The 23,490-nt window shown below is 43.0% G+C and overlaps 1 protein-coding gene across 15 annotated transcripts in view; it reads left to right on the top strand.

Annotated features, from left to right (window-relative positions):
- The window catches only part of AKAP13 (A-kinase anchoring protein 13), a 179,085-nt gene that overhangs the window by 54,639 nt on the left and 100,956 nt on the right, over positions 1–23,490 (top strand). For 12 of the 15 annotated variants that reach the window (XM_032342095.1, XM_032342093.1, XM_032342094.1 and 9 more), the window contains one exon: positions 23,160–23,235. In XM_032342095.1, the coding sequence (XP_032197986.1) occupies positions 23,160–23,235 (76 nt within the window). Of the gene's footprint in view, positions 1–5,524; positions 6,327–23,159; positions 23,236–23,490 lie in introns of those variants that run through there. The other 3 variants (XM_032342100.1, XM_032342102.1, XM_032342101.1) reach the window with 3 other exon arrangements.

The following is a 23,490-nucleotide window of genomic DNA, read 5'->3' as shown; positions in this document are numbered from 1 at the left end:
GGACTGACGGTTCAGTTGGCTTCGTAGCTGGTGGAACAGCATCAGGAATGCTGGTTGCTGCTCTGCCATCCTTCCGGGGCGGCTTTGGGGCGAACTCTGGGCCTCCACTGTTAGCCTTGTTCCAGCTTTACCAATGACACACGGCTTGGAGGGGCAGCTGTTACTGCAGCCACAGAATCTAGGTTCAGGATGCCGTGTTCAGGCTAAAGTGATAATGAGAGGGTAGAAGGGGCAGATGTAAAGTGGGTGTTTATATAAAATCACAAGGTAGGGAACGTCTGTTACAGTATGGAGGAGACCTGTTTTGAGTCCAACAGGAAAGGTAGAGGAAGTGAGCTTGGTTCGTCAGAGCCGCATATCCTTGTAGACGGTGGTCTTCGTGTTAAGACGGCCAGCTTGATCTTAACCACCCCAGGGTGTGCGGTCACAGGGCCCACCCGGAGCCATCAGGCAGCTAGCGGTTGTGGTGTGTGATGTAGTCGTGATGATCATTACGATCAAGTGTGATCCAGCAGAGAAGCTCTGAGGAGGGCATGAGTTGTGATGGGGATCTTCAGATATTGAAAATGCTGCCTCACCATAATGCTTGCCCCAAGGAGAACAAGTAGGATTAGTAGATCAGTGCATTCTGAGGAAGACCTAGATGGCGGTTGTCAGTATTCAGACTAAAGTCTCTGAGTTGGATGCGTTAGTTCTGATTTTTTTGTTGTTGTTCTGATTTTTGTAATGGATTACTAGAGTGAGAAGCTGTCGAAGGGAAATGTTAAGTACGAAGAAGTCAAGTCTGTTTAATGTAATGATACACTTTCTACCTGTACTTTCTAAAATTAGGAACGATTTGTCGTTTTTATTGAAAAAAAATTTTTCAGTCCTTTGGCATTTCTGTAGAATCTTAATATGAGAATATTGATATGAGTAACAAATTCCGAGTTTTCTTAACTCAAATTTTTTTTTAAAAGATTTTATTTATTATTTATTTGACAGAGATCACAAGTAGGCAGAGAGGCAGCAGAAGGAGAGAGGAAGCAGGCTCCCTGCTGAGCGGAGAGCCGAAGGCAGAGGCTTTAACCCACTGAGCCACACAAGTGCCCCTCTTTCCTCAAATTTTAACTTATGTTTTTTCAACGATAGTTCTATTTCTTTAACTATGGGGGATTGCTCAGGGCAAAATAAGATGCATTAGTGAAAGGAAAGAGGATTTACAGAGTTGAGGGTTAAGGGAGGCTCACGTTGTTAGCTGTACGACCTGACACCACTGGCTGCAGCTCAGAGGGCCCCCCTTGCTTGGCCACCAAGTGGGCGCGAACCTTCGAGCTCCTGAGGAGGAGTCGAGGAGACGGCAGGTGGACGCCTGGCAAACAGCAGGTACTCAGGACACATTGTCAGTAATCGCTGTAGCCGCAGAAGAAGCTGTCCTGTCACTACTTCTCCACCTGCAGTTAGCCTTCTGCCGCCTCGCTCTCTCCCCACTCCTTTCATTTCACCAGGCTGGTGGCAGTTGTAGTAAAAGTCAACAATTGTGGACTGGTTCCTGCTGAGACCTGTCTCCCCAGAGGAGCAAAAGTTTGTGAAGAGACATTTTTAAAGCTTTGTGACTATTTTTCTTCCATCTTAGTTTCTTTTTGCCACTGTTAATTGGGGGCAGAGGATCTGCTGCCACCGGCTGCATGGTCTTCGGGTCTCTTCCTGCGAAGGCACTGAGGGCTTCAAGCGGGGGCGCTGCTCTGCTGCCACCCTCGCCAGGCGAACTGGAACTGCTGGGGGGCTGCCCGCCGGCCTCCCTCTTCTCCGAGGCCTCTTCACCTTCATGGACTCCCCAGATCTGTTGGAGAAAGGCCTGGGGGACGAGGACGGGAGGCCTCCCTCTCCTGGACCAGTGGTGCTCCAACACCTCAGTTGAAATTAAAAAGGAAATCCCAGAGGGAAATAGTGCTTTTGCAGCATTGTCAGTAATTTCCTTCTCGCTCGTCCCAGTCAGCTGTCATACGTGCAGGACTCTGTTATTCCAAGCAGGCAAGAATTGCCCAAGTGGAGGAGAAGTGTTTTATCTGTGTTCTAATAAATTTTGCCACCAACAAACGGGTAATTCTGGGTGACTCACTGTTTTGAAGTAACAAAATCACAGATAAATGAAAATTAACTGTGGTAGACCTTTCCTTCCTTCTGATGACACGTGAAAAGTGGAGGAGGAGAGCATAGTGATGCGAGAACCACTGTATGTTCTCCGCAGCCGATTTTGAGAGAATTTCTCAATTCCTTTTTCTTTCTCCTCTGCATCTGCCCACATCCTCTGAGCTATACGGCAGCTGATGATTTCCTAGTCTCAGGCTGACCGTATCCAATCAAGAGGGAGCTTCCTATCATACTCATCCCCTGTCATTTTTCAGTTCTGGAAACCCGGGTCCGGAGAGGCCAAGTCGCCATCCCACATGGCTCAGGGAGGCAGCAGCACACCAAGGAACAGAAAGAACCCTTGATTTTCACCCTGGTACCTTGTGTTCCTGCAGGGCCCGAACTGGCTATTGGGAGGGATCGGTTAGCCGTGCCCAGTCTCATGCAGATGCTGTGTGTTCACTTTGGGGTTATAGGAAAAATACTTAGTAGAAGTAGACTCCTCCCCCCTCCTCCTTCCCTGCACCTCCCCTCGGTGCTTACTGGCTTTCGGTGTTCTGTTTGGGTCGTTAGCATCCCCACTAGGTGGTGTCCTAATTCAGAAATTTGACTGTGGGGCCTTGAGACCGGGCTCTGCTCTACCTAAGTGAAAGCAGCTGAAGAGACCTGACCCATAAGAATTACTTAAATAATTTGGATAAGGTGTTAGATCTTGTAATTAAGTAAATGAAGGGAAAATTTAATCTGTGAACAGAAATGCTGTAATTGAATTAGAATGCATAAAATATTCTGGAATATTTTAGAACTTTTGTTGGTCCTGTGGTATGAACAGAGTAAAGGACTGGTTGCTTCTCTTGAAGAATTTGGGGCTCCTCTTGTGGATCGAGAGTGGGATGGAGGACACAGAAGGGAGGTACGATTAATCTTGTAAATAACTACTGTGGTGGTAAGAGGCTGGAAATAAGTATATTTTACTATAAATTCCCAAAGTTTAAGAGAAGGGAGGATTTTCTCAAAACAAAAATTCATAGCTCTCAGCTCTGGTTTGGATATAAAACGATTGGTTGCTGTGTTTCAAACTCCTAACAGAATAACTGTTCAGTGATTCCAGATGTTTTTGATAAAAACTTGGAATTGTCACAGCAGCGGCCAAAGCACAGGACTGCAGATTCTGTCTTCTGTGGAAAGTGCTGAGCGGATCCAGAGGGGAAAGCAGAACAGTCGGGGCACCCCCTTCCCTCTCCACCACAAGTATTTGTTCCCTATCCAGAGTGTTCATCCTAGAAGAAGAAACAAAATATAGAAGGACAGTTCTAAATCTTTGTAGTAGGTTTCTGTGTGCAGGAGGAGGAGGAAACCTAGACTTCCAGCCTCTGGCACAAAGTCAGCAGATCGCCAGAAATAAAAAGGTTAGTTAGGTCTCAAAACATTTCAGGCAATTGCATTATTTTGAAGCCGGTTTCTTTTTAATTCCATAACGTCTTGAGGACAGAGACCTTGTTATTTGTTTGCCTTCCCTGCAAGGCAGAGAATATCTGTTAAAGCAATAGAGATTGTGTGCGTTTAAGTCAGTGAGCACTTAGACGGGATCGGGAGTCGGAAGCCTCTCTGGTGACTGAGCATCTCTGGTCCCCTGAGAGATGCCTGGGAACCTTGCAAGCAGGAAACATTTGCTTCTAATTAAAACAGAAGGGAGTGGCAGGAGGAATAAACCATGTGGAGGACAGAGGGGAGCTGGCCTTGTATTCATATGGAGAGGAGGGGGGTTCTGAATTACAGCTTGATGAAAGTTCATACAGAAGAGGTGATAAAACTAGCCATTTTCCCATATCCTAAAGCCTGATGGGTCTTCCCATTTGTGCTGTGGACCACAGAGTCTCAAAGTATTTGTAAGGTCCTGGCCAGGTTCCCACCCTTTTAGTAAGTCTGAGCAACAACTTTATTTACAACTTTTTAATCTCTGTCTGATCATCCTGTTTCTACTGTTTTCCATGCTCACTTTAGTGAAAAGCAACATCTGTTTCACTGTTAGTGTTGGTAAGATCACAGAGCCAGGGCTCACGGGGTGGGAGTGGGGGGCTTGTGGGGAGGGGGAGGCCGTCCACCTGCCTTGGATGACACAGGGGTAGGGATCGGGGCTCCACGTTGGGCACAGCTAGGGCTGCGGTGTAGTGGTAGGTGAGGAAAGATCTTGCTTTCTCAGGGTTTGCTGCCCTTCCCTCCTTTGGCTGGTTAGCAACATGAACGCCTGGCCTGAGGAAAAGGTGACTCATCAGACCTTCTCCACCCCTTTCAGAAAACCCTGAAAAACCTTGCTACCACCTCTGTTTGCAGTACTCTGTTTTGAACTATTTGAAATCTCTTTTCTTCCTCTCCCCTGTGGTATCTGAAGCCCCTCACTCACACTCTTCAGGTCTGGCTGAGGACTCCCCTAGCCTCTTGAGGAAAATATTGGCAGCCTAACGCTCCTAAAGGATAAGATCTTCTTCTTTGCTTTCTCCACTCTTTACCCCCCTTTTTGCTTCCCTCAGTTCCTTCTTTTCCCCCTCCCAGATCACTTACCAACCAAGCTGAGAGGGTGTCTGAAGTAAGGATGAATTCTGGAGTAGGCTGCCCGGAGGCTGTGGCACAGGGTAGGACTGCGCGGGAGGGCGTCTCAGCAACAATGAAGTGACAGAGCCAGGCAAAGGCTCAACCAGTGCCGTGAAAGCCCTGAAAGGGGAAGCGGTCCCAGCCTAGGTGACCCTCCTCGCTCAGAAGTATTGACACATGCACCCATTCATTCTACTCCTTTTTTCTTGAATTGTCTTTAAAGCCCCTTCTGTCACTCATTTTCTGCCCCGCCGACCCTCTGCCCCCCACCACACCCCCCAAAAAAGGCAAAAAGAATGAACCATTCTTGAAAGATTTTTAAACCATATCAGGCACTTTTGTAACCACTTCTGGATTCTAGAGACATAGCCCTGAAATACTTGGCTAACATTTTTCTCATATTAAATCATGGGTTTGCATTTGGCAGGGAGCTGCGTGTGCGCCTCGGGTCGTTTCCATTTTCTATACTTCGTGGAATAGATAAGTATGTTGTACTTGCTCGTGGTGTTTAGGATGACATCCTCCCCCTTTTATTATCGCGCTGCTCGGACATCAAAGCGTTCGAGTTGCATCTTGCAATGCCTGACAGAGCCTTTTTCATAGGGGACAGTGTGAGGAGGAGGAGGAGGAGGAGGAGGAGGAAGTGGGTTGGAAAAGGAAGCCTTGTTTTTCTCTTCTCCGTCTGTGGATGAATCATGTTCCCACTGCAATTAGGTTTTCAAACCTCCAAGGCTGCTGGTGCGGAGCTGAAAGGGCAAGTAGTGACGTTCCTGAGGGTGAGGGAGGAGGGGGGCTGCGGTAGGGAAGGGCCAGCGCCCGAGGAGGGAGGAGGGCAGGAGGAGTGGTCTTTCTCTTTGCCTTTCCTCTGCTGTCAGTAGAGATTTTCAGCTGAAATCAGAACCAAGCCCCACTGTCTGATGAGCAAGAGGCCGACTCCAAGGACTTTGAACAGAATCTCCAAGCTTCTACTGGTTTTCGGTTTGGATGTTTTTTCTGTAAAGGAAAAAACTTACCTTCCTTCTCTCTCTTCTCTCTCTCTTTCTTTTTGTAAGCAGGAACAGAATTTAATGAGAGAATGAGAATGTTTTCATGCCATCCCTTTGAAATAGAGTTGTTTTACCTTTTTCTCTCTTTTGCTTTTCCTGACAAAGTGCAGACTGGATTTTTATTGCCTGCTTTGGGTTTTTCCCCCACGTGCGTCGGCCATTATGCGTAGCCGGTTCATTCTTAATTTTTCTACTGGAGTTGTCGCCAGTGATGGAAACGCTGCACGCTTCTCTTTCACTTGGGATCTGCATAAAGTAGAACATCAGGAGGCACTTACTGTTTATATTATGAATTACAAATTTATCACCCCGGTGCTCTGAAGTCGCCAGAAAGTCTTCCATCCGTTCAAGGAATTGGATTCCACTTGGTTTCTTTTTAATCAATTTTGGACCCTTTGAGGGTTTTATAGAGAGAGGAGTTTGGAAGGCACAGATCTGCAGCTCAGCGTGCGACATTTGGAACTCTGGACTTGGGGGAGTGCAGTTGGAACAAAAATGTATGAACGGCACAAGAGGCGCTACAGCCTGTGTGACATCTCCAAGGTGGACAGGACAGTGGATGTGGTGTTGCTGAAGGTAAGGGGCCACACCTCCCAGAGCCCACAGCTCCCAAGCGCCTTTATCTCTTCGCATCCGGTGACTGAGTGCCTGGCTGCCCTGCCGGCAAGGAGGGCTGAGAGGATGTGTGAAAAGTCAGGAACAGGGGCGAGGTTGATGATTCTAAGGTTCTCGAAAGAGTATCTGAACCGAGCCTATGGAGGGGGGCGCTTAATAATCAGTCTTAAGCTGCACTTAAACGGTTGAGACATCATTTTGTTTGCTTTAACATGCGTTCTTAAGCTCGGGAACTCTTAAGCTCATACTCCTGAAAATCACAGCGGGAGAAATTCGTTTTCAGAGTTGCTCTTTCCTAAGATGCCTCTGTCTGTCCCCCTGGTATCCCCGCCCGCTCACCCTCCCCTGCTCCAGCCCCACCTGTCTGGGCATCGCTCTCTGTGGGTCCCCTTTCCTGCCTTTTCTCTGAATCTTTCCTCTCTCTTGTCTTCTCCTGTCTCTTGTAACTCTGCAGGGGCAGGAAGGACACATTTTCCCTTCGGAGGGGTATCCAGCCTGTTTATTAAAGTTGCAAAGTGGTGCTCCCACCTTGGTTTGACTGCTTTTCATGGACTCTGTTGGTAGCTGTCGGCGTTGGTGATGTCGGTGTCTAAGCAGGATGGGGGTGGAGACTCCGAACAGCTAATTGCTCACAGAGGGCGTCCTTGAATCTAAAATTAGTAAGGACTCTTCCAGCCATAAGATGGGAGTCTGGGAATGTTGGACGACTCCAGGAACACTTTTTGGAAGTTTAGCCGTTTTCTGGCAAAGGCAGGGGAAATTGGAAGTCGACCAAGTGCTTCATAGATGCCAAAGAACCTCAGTACCTGAACTTGGGAAAGTTTAAAGCTGGTGGGGCGTAGGCGGAGTGGTAGCGTGTCGCCCTGGTCAAGGAGATTTTGGAACTGTGTTATCGATTTATCAATTCAGTTTATTACTTGAGACTTCCTAAGCTTTTTCACTGGTCCATTGAGGCCCAGAAATGGGTCTAGAAGGCTAGTCACAGAAACCAGTGACATACACCGTGGATGAGGTGCCAGGTAGAAGTCGTGATTTATGACAGAGTGGTGTCCCTGGCCTTCCTGATGACGGCCAGGTGCTTGTCCGACTTGCCAGGCTTAAGCTGAGAGCAGTTTGGGACCTGGCATTTTGAACATGTTCCAAGATGTAATCAATTTTAGTTCCTCCGAAACATGATTACCTCTATGAAAACACAGTGGTGTTTTAAAAATTTTGTCCTCATAGAAATATTATTTAGGAGAGCTCAGTTTTTAGGACCTTTATACGCTTGACTCTTGATGATCTTAAATTTTACTTGTCTAAGGAAAGAGAAAGAAGCGATAAAAGGAGGGAGGGCAGAACATCCCAGTCTGGGTGTCACAGGGAGTATCGCATATTTAAAATAATGCTAAAATGCACAGCACCCTGCACTGTAGCCGGGAAGGAAAGCCTTTACGAGTGGAGCTAAATCAGTGTGGGCTTACTGGCCCCAGAGACGCTGTTTCACAGTTTAACAAAACACTTCCACATGCGTTATTTCATGTGAGACTTTCTGCTCGGGCAGCAGCTGTTCTGTCCACACACCTGCCCCCACACATGCTCGCGTGAAGAGCCCAAGTCTTCCCCTGATCTCTTGAGCCAAGTGAGAAGTATGAAGTACTTGACTGACGAAGATGTGATTTTCTTTTTTTCCCACAAGCCCACAACTAATGAAGGATAATTAGTTTTTTAGGTGAATTTGCTTGTATTCTTTTTTTTTTTTTGGGGGGGTACCATGCTGCCAACTGTATAATGAAGGCGTTTTAGTAGGGAAAACTTCACTTCTCAGAAAATGGGCATTCGTTACAAATGGAGTCCTGAAAATAGTGTGCTTGAAATAAGATAACTAAGTTTCGTGTTAATTTTTTTGCTTTAGAGAAGAAGGTGACATTCTTGAGAGCCATACATTAAAACGTTATTAGTGGCATGTTCGATGACAGTGATGGCGCTAATTCCTCGTCTTGCTCAAAGACAGACAATAAACAGAGAAATTAAAAAGTAGGGATTACTGTAAGTTACTTGACAGGAATAAACAATGGGCTATATAGGAAATAACCAGAAGGCCTGTTTTAGATCAAAGGTGTTTCTGAGGTGTTGCCGTTTAAACAGCTGATCTCCAAAGGATAGAAGGATGCCCGCACTGCCAAAGGAAAGTGTTCTGGGGAGAAGGAACAGTAAATGCAGGACCCTGAGGTCCTCAGGAAGCAGTGGCCCGGCCACCGTGACGGGGGCACACGGAGCAGGCGGGGGAGCAGTATCCAAAGAGTTCTAAGTGGGAGAGAAAAGCAGGGCCTTGACGGCCACGAGGACTTGGCTGTGTTCGGATATGTTACTTCTCAAATTATGTTTTGAAGAGATCCTTCTGGTCGTGTGGGAATGAGCTAGGCCGCCATTATGGCAGCCCGAGGCACGGTAACTTGGTTTTGTGGTCCGAAGTGGGAAGAGGTGGATGGATATGAGATCCAGGCTTTTCATGTTTACATTCCTAGTATTTGTCCCATTTTACAAACAGACGGGGATAGTCAGTAATTTTCCAAAGGTCGCACAGCTTATGTGGAACAGGTAATAGGATGCAAATCCAGCTCTGGTTGTTTTCAGACTTCATGCGTTTTCTTGCGAAAGTAGACCTCCTTCAGTCAGCAGTGCCCATGAATATGAATGTGTGAATCAGTTTTCATTTAAATACACATGTGTTTCTTTTCTATGTTATTATTTATTTATTTATTTATTTATTTAAGTAGGCACCATCACGGGGCTTGAACTCACAGCACTGAGATCGAGTCAGACGCTTAACTGACCAAGCCACTCAGGCGCCTCTAGACTTCCCTAGTGGAAATAGTCTTAGAAACTCTTTTCGATTGCTTCTTTCCCAGGGCAGGAATTCATTCCATAACACATAGGGCAGATTCGTGACCTCATATAAATTTATTTTGGTGCACAATTTTTTGCAGATTTTTTCCATAATTCTTTATTTTTTTTAATCATTCAGAAGTATTCTCCAGTGATCTTTAACTTTGAACTTCAGTATCATTAATCCATGTTTTTAAAAAACCTCTCATATTTGGGTACATATGCCACTCTGTTCTCAAGTGGTCATGTGTGTGTTCTCACTCCACTTTTGTCTGTAGAAATTTGCTCTTTTATATAAATGAGTTCATCATTTTTTCATTTCTTCACTATTTCTAGGTACTGAAAACAATATTCCTAATCTTAAATGCTCAAGAAGTTCAGTTAATTGAATGAATTACTCTTTTAGGACTTCTAAGTAAGGCTCCCACGCATCATGGTACGTAGGCTGTAGTTCATGTACTGGAAGGTTGGCATAAGAGCACAGAGATGGAGGAGGACAGTAAACACAAAATTTAGACTGTGGGCCCGCTGCTGTGGGATTCCACATTTACGACGCGGGCCTTCCATCGGCATCCCAGTAATTCACTGCAGATTAGCTACACCATTCTCGTCCCGGTTATATAGCCATGCTTTTTTTGGCTTGTGCTGCAACCCGATCTTTTCCCTTGGTCAGTGCTGTAGAGTTTGTTTCATGGTAGCTCTCCTGCATCAAGGCCTTCCCTTAAGATTTCCCTAAAGCTGCATATGTTTTCGGTCTGTGTCCCCAGATCATCTCTTGCTTCCCATCATCGGCCTCCAACAACCCTGAAATTTTAACTCCTTTCTGAATTCTTTGCTGAATAATAAGGCATAAGTTAACACTTGGTCACTTACGCCTCCAGTCCCCGGCCCAGTACACGCACACTTCGCTCTTTCTCACTATATCACATTCCGTTGACCACCCCACTCTGTGTGTATAACTTCTTGCTCCTATGATAAGGGGTTGGTTACTATGAATCACATGTTCAAAATGGGAAATGGAAGAATTTTATTCTTGGCAGCAACCCATTGGTACCAACATGCCTGTTTTTATCAGCATCCTTCGAAAAGCTAGTAGGGAACTCACAAGCTGGTGAATGATAGTTTTCACCTAACGTAGCTCAGTAGCTAAACTCAGGGTGAGTATTCCTGAGACGCATGTTAACACAAGAGGACACTACCTATCTGAAACTTTGTGCAAAACTAGCATGCCAGAAAGAAGGGCATCAGAATCGAGGATTGATTGCTGATGTAAACTGATTTTAGTCCAAGGCCCATTTTTGTTTTACTAATTTTATAACTTTAGGTACCTGGAAAAATATTGCCTACTAGTAATAATATGGTTTTTCACATTATTGATGGTTTATTGAGAACGTACTTTATAGCCTGTGATTAAAAGTGTCTGGTGAATCCTTAAAAGATTTGCAGCCATGTTTTGTGCGCACTGAATGAAAATATTTACAGAGGACAGCCCCATCCCTGTCCATGATGTTTGGGCAGGACACATGACCTCATTAGCTAAACTCAGAGGAGTAATTTGTCTTTAAGTCTAGTGTCATTTTCCCGAGAAATACTCCATCCTTCCTAAGTTTGCTTTCTCTAAGACAGTTTGACCTCGCGTCAAACGAAAGATGCAAGGAGACTCAGGCCTGAGGACAACTGCGCACATCTGCCCAGTTGCAGTCTGATTCCCTGAAAAGATTTGACTCAAGTATTGGCTTCTCTGTCCGGATGGTGGGTTTTTGCTTCCTTTCGTTCAGCTTGTAACTCTGGCTGGATCTCCTGAGACAGTTGCAGAGGAAGTAAATATGAGCAATGGCTGGGAAGGCTGGGTGTAACCCTGAGCTTGTATTATTAGGATGTTCAGATATAAACAGTAGGAGAAACGCTGCCAAAAACAAAAGGCAGTTCCCTCTCTGCTGGAAATATGTACAGCTCTATTTTCAGACTGATGGGAACACAATGTGGGTGTAGTTCAGAGGCTCACAGGGAGTCCCAGGCTTCGTGGCAGGAACGAAGAATTACCTGGATGGCCCTGGCCTTTCTTCTGACCTTCCATTGCCCCATGTTCCATGTGCCTTGTAGTCCCCCCAAATTTTGGATGTTGAATACCCGTGATGTCCGTGATTTAGGGATCCTGGAGATAGTGTGGTCAAAAGACTAAGTTTGGTTTCTAGCGAAAGAATCATAAATGGGGTCAGAGCCAGAGAGTTTTTTGCTAACCTCCCTCCCAAAAACATGGATATGTAATAGCAGAGTGTCTACCTTCCTCTGTCTTCCTCACTTCCAGCCACTTGCTAAACACAATTTCTTCCCTCTCGTACCCATCCAGTCTGTTGCCAGTCCTGCGTCTTGCTCATACTAGCTCAAAGATTCCATAGGGCAAAATCTGGAGAGAGGGTCTCATAATCATCTTCATTGGTCTCTTTAAAACTCAAATTATTAACATCTCGACACTGTTGTTTCTTCCTTTTCAGTCTCCTAATTCTGCTAAGAATCAGAATCTGGCCAAGCCTAGTCTCAGAGTTGGAGTGTTGTTAGTACAGAGAACCAGCTTATTATCCGCTCATGGAAAAATCTCGGTCTTAGAGATCACCTTTTGGAAAAGAGACTAACGGGCAAACAAGTGTGTTACCATGTTTGTACCCGGGACTTGGCGTTCTATCTGGCCTATAGGAAGTACTCTGAATGTTTCCAGTGTAGCCACATAGTTCAGTCTTTAAGTTGTTTCTCAGTATGAGTGAGAAAGACACAGTTGTTGAAGAACAGCACCAAGACAAGGGCCGACTTATCTGTGATATCAGATTCTGAAACAGGGCAGAAGGACGGGGGAGATATTTTGTAACCCAGTTTATATCTCTTAAGCAGTTTATTTATATGGTAAGAACGATATGTTCACACAAGAAGACATTATGCTTGGTGTTGCTGTCACTGTCTACAGGATATGGTGGAAAATACTGATATGTGTTTTGACATTCTTTCTGCACTTGGTACATATGGCACTGGCCTCTGGTTAATGGCATTGACCATAATTGGTAGCATCTGGCCCAGAATTCCAGCTCTGCCCCTGACTGTGTGGGCCGCTTGACCACCTTTGTCTAAATGAGCTTGCTTATCTCTAATTACCGCAAGCTTTTTTTCCCTTTCCTCTCTTTCTTTCCTTCTTTCTTTCTTTCTTTCTTTTTCTTTCTTTTTTTCTTTCTTTTTTTTTTTTTTTTTTTTTTTGGTGAGAGCACCCATGACATAGAACTTACCCCAGTAGATGTACGGGTCAGTGATGCCACGGAACATTTGCACTGTTTGCGACTCTCACCACCATCTTTCTCCAGAACTTGATCATCTTTGCAGACTGAGACTCTACCCATTAAATAACAGTTCCACGTTTCTCTCTCCCTACTCCTTATTTCTGGAAACCGCCATTCTGGGTTGTTCTGTTTTGTTTTGTTGTCTCTGTTTGACTACTCTGGTTTTGTTGTCTCTGTTTGACTACTCTGGTTAGCTCCTCTGCATGAAATTATACGGGGTTTGTACTTGGCTGACTGGCTTCTTTCACTTAGCATCCTGTCTGCAGGGCCAGCCGTGTCGTGGCACATGTCAAAGGTTCCTTCCTTTTTAAGGGTGAATGGTAGTCCACTGTATGTGCATACCACATTTCGTGTATCCATCCGTCTGTTGTTGGACATTTGGGGTGTTTCCACCTTTTATCTCTTGCGAACAGCACTACCGTGGACGTTGGTGTACAAATATCCGTTCGAGTCCCTGCTGTCGCTTCTTTTCAGCGTATACCCAGAAGTGGGATTGCTGGATCGGCCGTGTCGGACATTCCCTCCAGCGGTGCACAGGGTTCCGACCTCTCTGTGCCCTCACCAACACTGTTATTTCCTCGGTGGTTTTTTGGAGGTGGGGATGTGATCGTAGCCACCCTAACGGCTGTGATACAGCATCTCGTTGTGGTTTTGACTTATGCACACTCACTTTTGCACTGGTTATGTTTGTAAGAGGCCAGAGGCAGGAGCTCTCCAGGCTGCCTCATGTCGCCCTCTTTGAAAGACATCAGAACACCCGAGACTCTGCGTGGGTGAACGGAGTGCGACTCTGTTCGAGATTATGACTCTCATCATACTCTTCCCCACGGGATTTCCTGTCTGTTACATGGTGGATTTTGACCGCTTTTTCTTATTTCTGTGGATTCTACCGTGTATGCTAGCATACGGATCTGCTGCTGCTTCTGTCTGCAGAGGACGCCTCCCCAGCCCAGCTGCACGCTGCTGCTAGATTAGTCCAGTTTCAGTCCCCGCTGGTCTGTGTCCTGATGCCCCATACTCCCTTCCTCCCCACTACCCCACTTTATCGGTACGCTTCTAGCGTTAACTTCCTGGCCTAATCCTGCTCTCGCTCCCTTGCTTCTGTAATTGGGGGAAGGGTCCACCCTTGCTCAAGAATAAAGCCTAGATTCACTGTAGCCATACCCTCCACTCTTCTTTCTGGGAACTTTTGGTCTTTTTGTGCTCCTCAGAGACATCTAAGGAAAGGGTCTGTCATCGGGGTTCCAAGGGTATGCTCCAGAACCACTGACTGGACACAGACCCGTGTTTCTTGTAAGGGTTCCATGGCTTCCCTCAGATTCTTGGAAGGAGCCTGGGCCATGTAAGGCTATGAACTCCAGCTCTGAAGTGTCCTAACTGATGGCTCATCCTTTTTTTCCACGTGGCTGGAATTCCCTGCCCCCCCACCCCCCGTCTCCAGAGCATCCTGCCCACCCCATGGACCATCAGCCTTGCTAAGCTTTTCTCAACTATCTGAACCAGAGATGATAATTATTTTTTTCTTTTTTAAATCCTAGGAGCTTCCTTACTTCTTTAGGTTTCCAGTACTCATATACCTGTTGTATTTCAGTGACTACTCAGTGTTTCCCAGGCTGTGGTCCACGGTTGGTTGAGTCATGCCACAGGGTTATTTACCTCTGTCATCCTGGGGTACGGGAGGCAAATGGAACCCATGGCATTTCTCATTCAGAAGGGTTCCTCACACTTGTGAACTGTGAGACCCACCCTGCCAGCTGTAGTCAGGGTCCCATCTTCCTCATCTGTCTGTTGCTGTGCCTTCGCACTGTTTCTTATGTAAGGCGGGTGCCCCCAAAATGGTGCCTGGCCAGCTGTGTGGATGGATGTGTGTGTAGCTAACCGCCAGAGAGCTTCAGGAAGCCTTCTTATGCTACATTTCCCCATCCTTCCCTGGTGAAAAAGTCTTGATTTACTGGAAACTTGAACATTTTTCAATATAGGTTTTACTTTTAAATGTTTGTAAATGAGGCCTAATTCGGAAGAAGGAACCAGCTGACAGCTGCATTGTGGCCAGATTTGCTTAAGTGCCTTGTGTCCATAGAGATGGTGAGCCTCCTCGGCACATCGCTGTTAATTAGCTGTCGGTGACCGAAAGAGGCATCTGGACAGACAGCCCAAAACAAACAAGACATTTCTCTCAGTGGCAGCATTCTGATATTCAGAAACTTGGCCCCCAGAGTTCCATATATTTGTTTCATTTTCTTATTTTATTTTCTAAATATTCTTGTCCGAGGTAAACTGGGACTCTGTTTTCCAACTAATTGCCTCCAGAGATCTGAATTACACTTCGCCAGACTGTTTCAGTTTAGTATTGTTATTAAAGCTTGTTTAAACAATTGTTGAATTCCAAGACAAAGGAAAAAGTCAGAAGAGGCACTTGTGGGGCTGAGGAGAAAACGCCCTTGCTGTTTCTGAGTATGTCCTGACTGGCCCAGTTCCTCCACGTTGGCTACCTTGGGTGGGTTGGTTTGTTTATCGATCTGGTAAATGGAGGCAGAGTGATAACCCTGACTTACCCAGTCCTAACTTTTCATTCTCTGTAAAGTCACTGCAGATGATGAATTCAAAGATTAATCATTAAGCATCCACCGTAAAATCCACGCTTGTTACTCGGTTGGGAAACCCACGGAATTAAGATGTGCTTCCCTTTTCAAAAAGCTCACCCTTCAGAGCAGACGCCGTCACCAGTACAGTTAGTACGCGGGGATACTGTCCGTGAATCTAGCCTCACGGGGTGTGTGTGGGCTCCTCTCCGAAATGGCATCGTGCCTCCTCCTGGGAGAGAGACCCAGTCCAGCTGACGGTATTTTATAAACTTCAGTACTGTGAATCTAGAGATATCAAGAGGTGTTTACAGTTTTACTTCTGATCTTACCTGTTCTGCTAAATAAAACGTGCTCTTTCCAAAGTTACGAGAAACGTCACAGTTGCCCAGTCCAGTAACTTCTAACTTTCATCTCCTTTGACATCTCTGCAGCAGTTGGCACCTTGGACCTACCTTCTCTTCTCAAACCTCTGCTTCCTTAACTTGTGTGAAACTGAAGCTCTCTGAAGTCTTCTGCTTCTACAAGGGTGTGGCAGTCTCTGACTTCCCCACTCTCCGCGTTGTGCAATCCCTTGCCTGCCACCGAAGCAGAGTCGTTAACTCTGGCCCCAGGTCTCTCTGTGTCATTTGTGACTTGGCCAGAAATTCGCGCAGCATTTACAACGTGGTTACTGCTTATGGCGCTCCGCTCATTCTCCTTTCTATTAATTACAGCTCACGTTGTCCCAGGCAGCACATATCTCAGTGTGTGCAAGGCCCACAGTAACCAACCACTTCCACGTCTCTCTCACATAAACTGGGAATCCTTGCAGGACACTTTCTTGAGTACTTCTGCTTTTAAGGCTTCACAGAATGATTTGATATATATAGGAGATATTTAATACTTTTTTTTTTTTTATTAAATAAGGAGAGAGGCAAACCTAAGGGTGATGCACATTACATCTTCATACTGTCTTCCTTTCCTAGAAAGTAACCAACAGATTAAAATATATTTTCCATTTAAAAAATATATACTCCCAGGGCACCTGGGTGGCTCATTCAGTTAAGCGTCTGCCTTCTGTTTGGGTCATGATCCCAGGGTCCTGGGATTGATTAAGCCTGGCATCCTGCTTCCCTGCTCAGCTGGGAGTCTGCTTCTCCCCCACCCAACCCCGCCATCCCCACTCATATGCTCTCTTGTGCTCTCTCTCAAATAAATAAATAAATAAAATCTTTAAATAAACACACACACTCCCGGGAGATACCACTTCACACCTCCTAGGATGGTTACAATCAGACAGATAAACAGACAAGAACAATTACAAGGGTTGGCACAGATACGGAAAGATAAAACACCAGTACGTTGCTGGTAGGGACGTCAAAAGGTGCAGGCCCTTTGGAGAGGTCTGGCAGTTCCTCAGAATGTTAAACGTGAAGGTATCACATGACCCAGCAGTTTCACTCCTAGGTGTAAACCCAGGAGAAGTGAAAACACCCAAACAAAAAGTTGTACATGGATTTTCATAGCAAGCATTATTCCATACTGCTAGAAAGTGAAAACAGCCCAAATGTCCATCAACTGAAGAATAAATAAACAAACAGAATGTGCGTATCCCCACACAGCGGAAGATGATTCGGTAGTAAAAGAATGAAGTAGTGATACGTGCTGTGACATGGGGAAACCTTGAAAACCCTTTGTGAAGGAAAAGCAGCCAGTCGCCAGAGACCCATAATGTGTGGTTCCGTTTCTGTGAAGTGTCTGGAGTAGGCGAATCCACAGACACAGAAAGTGGACTCAGGATTGCCCAGAACTGGGAGGTAGAGGTGGGGTGGGTGCCAAGACTAGCAGGTACAGGATCTTCTTGGCGGGATGAAGTGTTCTCAACTCAGACATTGGTTACCGGTTATAGGACTCTGTGAAGATCCTAAGCCATTGAGTCATATGCTTTAGGTGGGTGAGTTTTAAGAGTATATAATCACATCCCAGGAAAGATGTTAAAATGCCAAATTAAAAACACATGCGTGTGTGCTTGCATGTGCACAGGCACACACACACACATTCAGTGTGCTGTGGTATCCTGGTTTTGATCCCGGAACAGAAAAGAACATTAGTGGAAAGAGAAACGAAATCCAAATCCAGTCTAGAATTTAGTTAATGGTAATGTACCGATGTCAGTTTCCTACTATCCATGAATGTACCAGGGTTATGTAAGACGTTTCTCTTAGAGACACTGGGGAGGGAGGGGTATATAAGAACTATGTACTATCTTTGTAACTTTCCTGCCAGCCTAAAGCTACGATGAAATAGAAGATTTCCCAAGTTAAATTTAAAAAACAAAAAGTAATTTGTAAAGAAAAATTTGGGAAACTACCAAAAAGTTAAAGTAGATATTGTTTCTTTACCTTTATTCAAGCATAATCATTCAATGAATAACTGAATCAGATTAAGGTTTTTCACCACATAGGTGTGATTCTGTCAAGAGACTTTTGCCTTCCACTGTGTTTAAATGTTTTAATACTATTTAATATATACTGTCAAAACTGCGATAGGTACGAGGTTTTACCCCACTTGAAGGTTCCCAAGTTAGCCTGACAGTTTCTGGGGTGCTAGCTGAAGTCACAGGGCTCCTGGGTCCAGGGACAAAGGAGTTTATTGCTTATTGCACAAAAAAGCACCATGCGTTTCGCTTCCTTGTTGGTTCCTCTTGCTTCCCAAGTCCCCCAAGGGCAGCACAGAGCAGCGCAGGAGGGCGCTGTGTCACAGCTGAGAAACCCCACCCTTAGGAAACCTCAGTTTTTATAATGGGCAGTGAGCCTGCCTGATCTTTGCCCTTGATTGAGACATTATCTTTATTATGGGAGACAGTAAACAAACCTACCCTTTGCTTTGGAAAGAAACAGTATCTCTCTTTTTCAAGGCTGTTTGATATACAGACGTTTTGGAAAAGATAGTTTAGAACAGAAGGACAATCAGTGCCTTTGCTCACAAGACCTGGGGAAGATAAGAGAGACACACAAAGACGACTCTTCTACCATTAATATGTTCTCACCACTGTTATTCAGAAATGAGTGTATTCAGTTAAAGAGATTTGATTTAGAGGCACCTGGGTGGCTGAGTTGGTTAAGCCTCCAGCTCCTGATTTCGGCTCAGGTCATGATCTCAGGGTTGTGAGATCGAGCCCTGTGTCAGGCCCCACTCAGTGCGGAGTCTGCTTGAGATTCTCTCTCTCCGTCTCTCTCTACCCCTACCACCACTCATGCTCATTCTCTCTCTCAAATAAATTAGTCTTTAAAAAAAGATTTGATTTAATCTTAATTTCATTATTATGTGTTAATTTTGATAAATATTTTAATTTTTTAATTTTGATTTAAACAATACATTATTGTAGTTACATACGATTAATGTATTAGTCACATTATGTATTTATCTATATATATTATACATTTGCAAATTGTTTAACTTACTTTTTCTAATATACAGATGCCTAAAATGAAATGAAAGGTATAATCAGTTAGTCCCTTACATATTGAAGGCCGAGAATGTTCAGTTTACTCATTGGCTGTGGAATTGAGAAGGCAATTAAAAATATCCTGAGATAAAGAATTTTTGCAAAGGTTCCTAAATTTTAATGAAACTAGAGGATTGTAATGTTAAGGTGTTTGGTAGTTATAAAAACTAAAAACATATATATTGCACTTATATTTAAGGGATTTTTTTCAGTTCTGTTGGAATATAATTTATATACAGTAAAAGTCAACTTAAGTTCACAATTTGATGAGTTTTGACAAATGTTTAAGTTATGTATAATAATATCAAGAAATTATGTATAATAACTTCTGCAGTCATGGTAGGAATATTGCTGTCACTCCCCAAATTCCCTCCTGTCCCCTTGCAGTCATTCTGTTCCTCCAGTTGAATCACTAATAAACTTCTCACGCTATTTTTGCCTTTTCTAAAATACTGTATGGAACCATGTCCTAGGCAATGTTTTTTGTCTGGCTTTTTTTTTTTTTCTATTAACATCATGTTCTTGAGACTCAGTCATGCTGTTTGTATCAGTGGTTCATTCCTTCTTATTGTGAGTGTGTTGCATTGTATGAATGTACCACTATTTGTTTATCCATGTACCTGTTGACAGCAAATTGGGTTGTTTCTAGTTAGGGGCTCAGCCGCTCTGAGAATCCCAATAGAATTCTTTGTGCAAAGATACGTTTTGTTTTTCTTGGGTGAATGAATACCCATCAGTGGGATTGTTGTGTTGTATTAAATGTCTGTTAGTGACATTATAAGAAATTGCTAACCTGTTGTCTAAAGCGGCTGTACTGTTTCACATTCTGGTAACGTATCAGTGCTCAGTTTCTTCACGTCTTTGCCAACACTTGGTATTATCAGTCTTTAATTTTAACCATTCTGATAATGGACCATTACTCTTTTTGGTTTCAGTTTGCTCTTTCCTGATGATTTGTGATGTTGGGCACCTTTTCTGTGTTCTTCGCCAATCATATATATTCTTTGTTGAAATAATTTCTCAAGTCTTTTGCCCATTTTAAAACGTGTTGTTTGTCTTATTATGGCATTTTAAGAGGTTTTTCATGGTCATTTATAATTTAATATGTGCTTTAATAATTTATATTTTAATATAGTTTCTATTACTAGTCCTTTTTCAGATAGATCCTGTATAAATATTTTCTCCTAGTCTATGGTTTGCCTTTTCATCTTCCTAACAATGCCTTTGAGGAGCAAAAACATTAATTTTGATGCGGTCAATTTTTTCAGGTTTTCATGTGTGCTAAGACATCTTTGCCTGACCCAAGATCACAAAAATATTCCCGTCCTCTAGAATTGTAGATTTAATATTTAGGCATATTTTTAGTTCATTTTTATAGCTGATACAAGATTTGAGGGAGACTTACAAATATTGAGGGTTTTTGTTTTTTTTTTTTTTGCCAACCTTTTTTTTTGTTTGCATGTGGATATCGCTTGTTGCAGGATTATTTGTTCAGAAGAATGTTCTTTTTCCTGGTTGGAATAACACTTGGCATCTTTGTCAGATATCAATAGCCCATATCTGTGAAGGTCTGTTTGTAGATTCTCTCTTACTCCGTTGATCTAAAAGTTTGTCTTTGTGCCAGTATCACACTGGCTTGATGACTGTACCTTTTGTAATGAATCTTAGAATCAAGTAGTGATCATTTGGGGGAGAATTCACAACTTAACAGGACGAAATTTTCTGATGTATAAACATGAGGTTTCTATTTAAGCATGCTTTAATTTTCCTTATCAGTGTTTTCTGATTTTTAGAATACAAGTCTTGCTCAGATTTTCTTAATGATTTTATATTCATTGATGCTATTGTAAATGGTATTACTTTTGTTTTTAATTTTTTAAATTGTTCACTGCTAACATATAGAACTAGTGCTGCTTTTTTATATATTGACTTTGTATCTTGCAGCTTTGCTAAGCTGATTTATTCCAGCACCAGTTTTGTAGATTCCTGAGGATTTTCTATGTAGTCAGTCATCCTGTCTATGAATAAAGGAAGTCTTACTTCTTCCTTTCCAGACCCCTGTGCATTTTATTTCTTTTTCTGCTTTACTGAATTGGCTAGAAACCCCTATACAGTGTGGAATAAAGGTGATGAGTGTGGACATTCTTGCCTTGGTCTTGATCTTAGAGCGAAAGCATTTGGTCTCTCTTAAGTATGATGCTAACTGTGGGTGTTTTGTGTGTGTGTTGTTTTTTCTTTTTAATAGATACCCTTTATCAGGCTGAGGAATTTCGTTTCTGTTTCCACTGTTCTATGAGTTTTATCATGAATAAATGTTTACTTTTGCCCAACACTTTCCTACATTTCTTGATAATCATTAATTTGTGGCGTTTTTGATCTGTTAATAAATTGATTTTTCAACATTCCTGGAATGAACTTGGTCTTGACAACTTGATCTCTTTTCTGTGTGCTAGATTCAGTATCTTAATTTTCATTCAGGATTTTGCAGCTGAGTTTCTGAGGGATTTTTATTTATATTTTTCTTATAATGTCTGTCTAGGTTTGGTGTCCAGGGGATGCTGGACTCATACAAATGAGCTGTGTGTTGTTCCTTCCTTTTCTATTTTGTGTAAGAGTTTGTGTAGAATTGGTATTATTTCTTCCTTAAATGTTTGGTGGCATTCACCCCTGACGCCTTCTGGGCCTGTAGATTTCCTTATAGGAAGGTTTTTAACTGAATTCAATGTCTTTAATAGAATAAGGGTATTCAGGTTATCTTCTTGAGCAAATTTCGGTAGTTTGCGGTTGCCATGAAATGTTTCCATTTAATCTAACTTGTTGAATCTGTTACAGTGATGTTCATAATATCCCTTTGTTATCCTTCCAATGTCTGTAGGATCTGTAATGATGACTTCTTTTCATTCCTTATGCTTGCAGTTTTTAACTTTCATTCTTGTCAGTCTGGGTAGACTTTACTGATATCATTAATCTAGTCAGGGAATCAGCTTTTGGTTTCATCAATTTTCTTTTAATTTTTTAAAAATATTTTATTTATTTGTCAGGGACAGAGAGAGGGAGAGGGAGAGGGAGAGAGGGGGGCAGGCAGAGGGAGAAGCAGGCTCCCCGCTGAGCAGGGAGCCCGACATGGGACTCGATCCCAGGACCTTAGGATGGTGACCTGAGCGGAAGGCAGACGCTAAACCGACTGAACCACCCAGGCGTCCCTGATTTTATTTTTCTGTTTTCTATTTCATTGGCATCTGTTCTTTGTTTTCTTTATCCTTTTTGCTTTGGGTTAGTCTGCCTTTGCTAGTTTCTTAAGGTGGAAACTTAGATCATTGATTTGAGACCTCTCTTTTCTAATATAGGCATTTAATGTTATAAATTTTGCTCTAAACACTGTTTTAGCTTTGTCTCACAAATTTTTATATGTTATGTTTGAATTTTTGAGTTTGAGATATTTTCTGATATTTAACTAATTACGCAATGATTCCTAAAGATTTCTTCTTTGATTCATGGATTTTTAAGTTTTTGTGTGTTTTTTTGTTTTGTTTTGTTTTGCTTTTTAAATGTTTGTGGTTTTTCCAGGTAACTTCTTATTTTGATTTCTGATTTTGATACTGTTGTGGTCAGACTGCATATGTAGTATGATTTTAATCCTCAAATTTGATACTTCTTTTATGCCGCAGAATATGGTTTGCTTTGGTGAACATTCCATGACTATTTGAAAAGAATGTGTATTCTGCCTTTGTTGGGTGAATTGCTCTGTATGTGTTGGGTAGATCAAAGTGGTTGCTAATATTTTTCAAGTTTTATGTATCCTTACAGATTCTGTGTCTAGTTTTATCAGTTATGGGGAGAGGACTATTGAAATCTTTCATCATAATTTAAAAAATTATATTCTTTTAAATTTAATGATAGTAGATGGTTATGATGTTAGTTAGATGACTGAGAGCTGTAAAGGCTAAATTAAAAAAATATTTTAGGGGAATGTTTTCTTCTTAATATGCGATAGATTCCCATAGACTTGTTCTCCATTGCCAGTTCTGTCGCTTACTACCTCAGCAACACTGCTGAGCTTATTCTTTGGATACGGGTAATACAAACTTCTTGTAGCTGTTGTGGGGGTTAACTTAATAATACATAGAATTCTCTACTGTCTGATCTCCAGTGGACAGTAACTCTTGAATACATAGAAATTAGTTTTTTTTAACTTGCAAGTAAAGATATCAAATATGTATTTTAATCTTTGATGCATTGCATTTGTTAATTTCTTATTTTTTTTTTTTTAATTTCACCCTTGGCCTGCACCAGGTTTTCTCTTTGTTTATCTTTTTCCTGTTGCTTTTATTGGAGCCTTAATTGAGCATAGCATGCCTTGATTGTGTTGTGAAAAGGATTTTTTTCTTGTCCTAATTTTGCTCCCTTTACAATAAAGTATTAAAAAGGTAAAAGTGTTGGTACAACAGATACACTTGCAGCAGCTGTAAAATCATCCCACTATTACTTCGCTCTCTGAAAGTCGATGTGTTTTTTTTTTTTTTTCTTTCAGATAAATCGAGAAAGCTGGTGTCCGATAAAACCATGCCCCGATACAGCACCTCTGTTGGCCCCCACACAGAGCCCAGGTGAGCAGGGGTCTTCCAACTTCCAGGTGCTTGAATAACTGTGACTTAAATCTCCATTTTTTACACTGCAGTCCCCGTCTGATTCCAGACCTCTTTTGGAGTACTGTCCTTCCTTACTGTGCCATGCAGTAAATCAGAAGAGATGTGTATGTGTGATTTGGGTTTGTAGGCATTTTTTCTCAACTGAGAATATGTAGTGTCCTAGAATTAACCTACATTTCATATAAGTAGTGAATCTTCACATGTGGCTTTCTG

This window comes from Mustela erminea, chromosome 5 (genome assembly GCF_009829155.1).
Source record: "Mustela erminea isolate mMusErm1 chromosome 5, mMusErm1.Pri, whole genome shotgun sequence".
Taxonomy (NCBI): Eukaryota; Metazoa; Chordata; class Mammalia; order Carnivora; family Mustelidae; genus Mustela; species Mustela erminea.
Note: the sequence above shows the minus strand (reverse complement) of the source record. Positions and strands in the feature narration are given on the sequence as shown.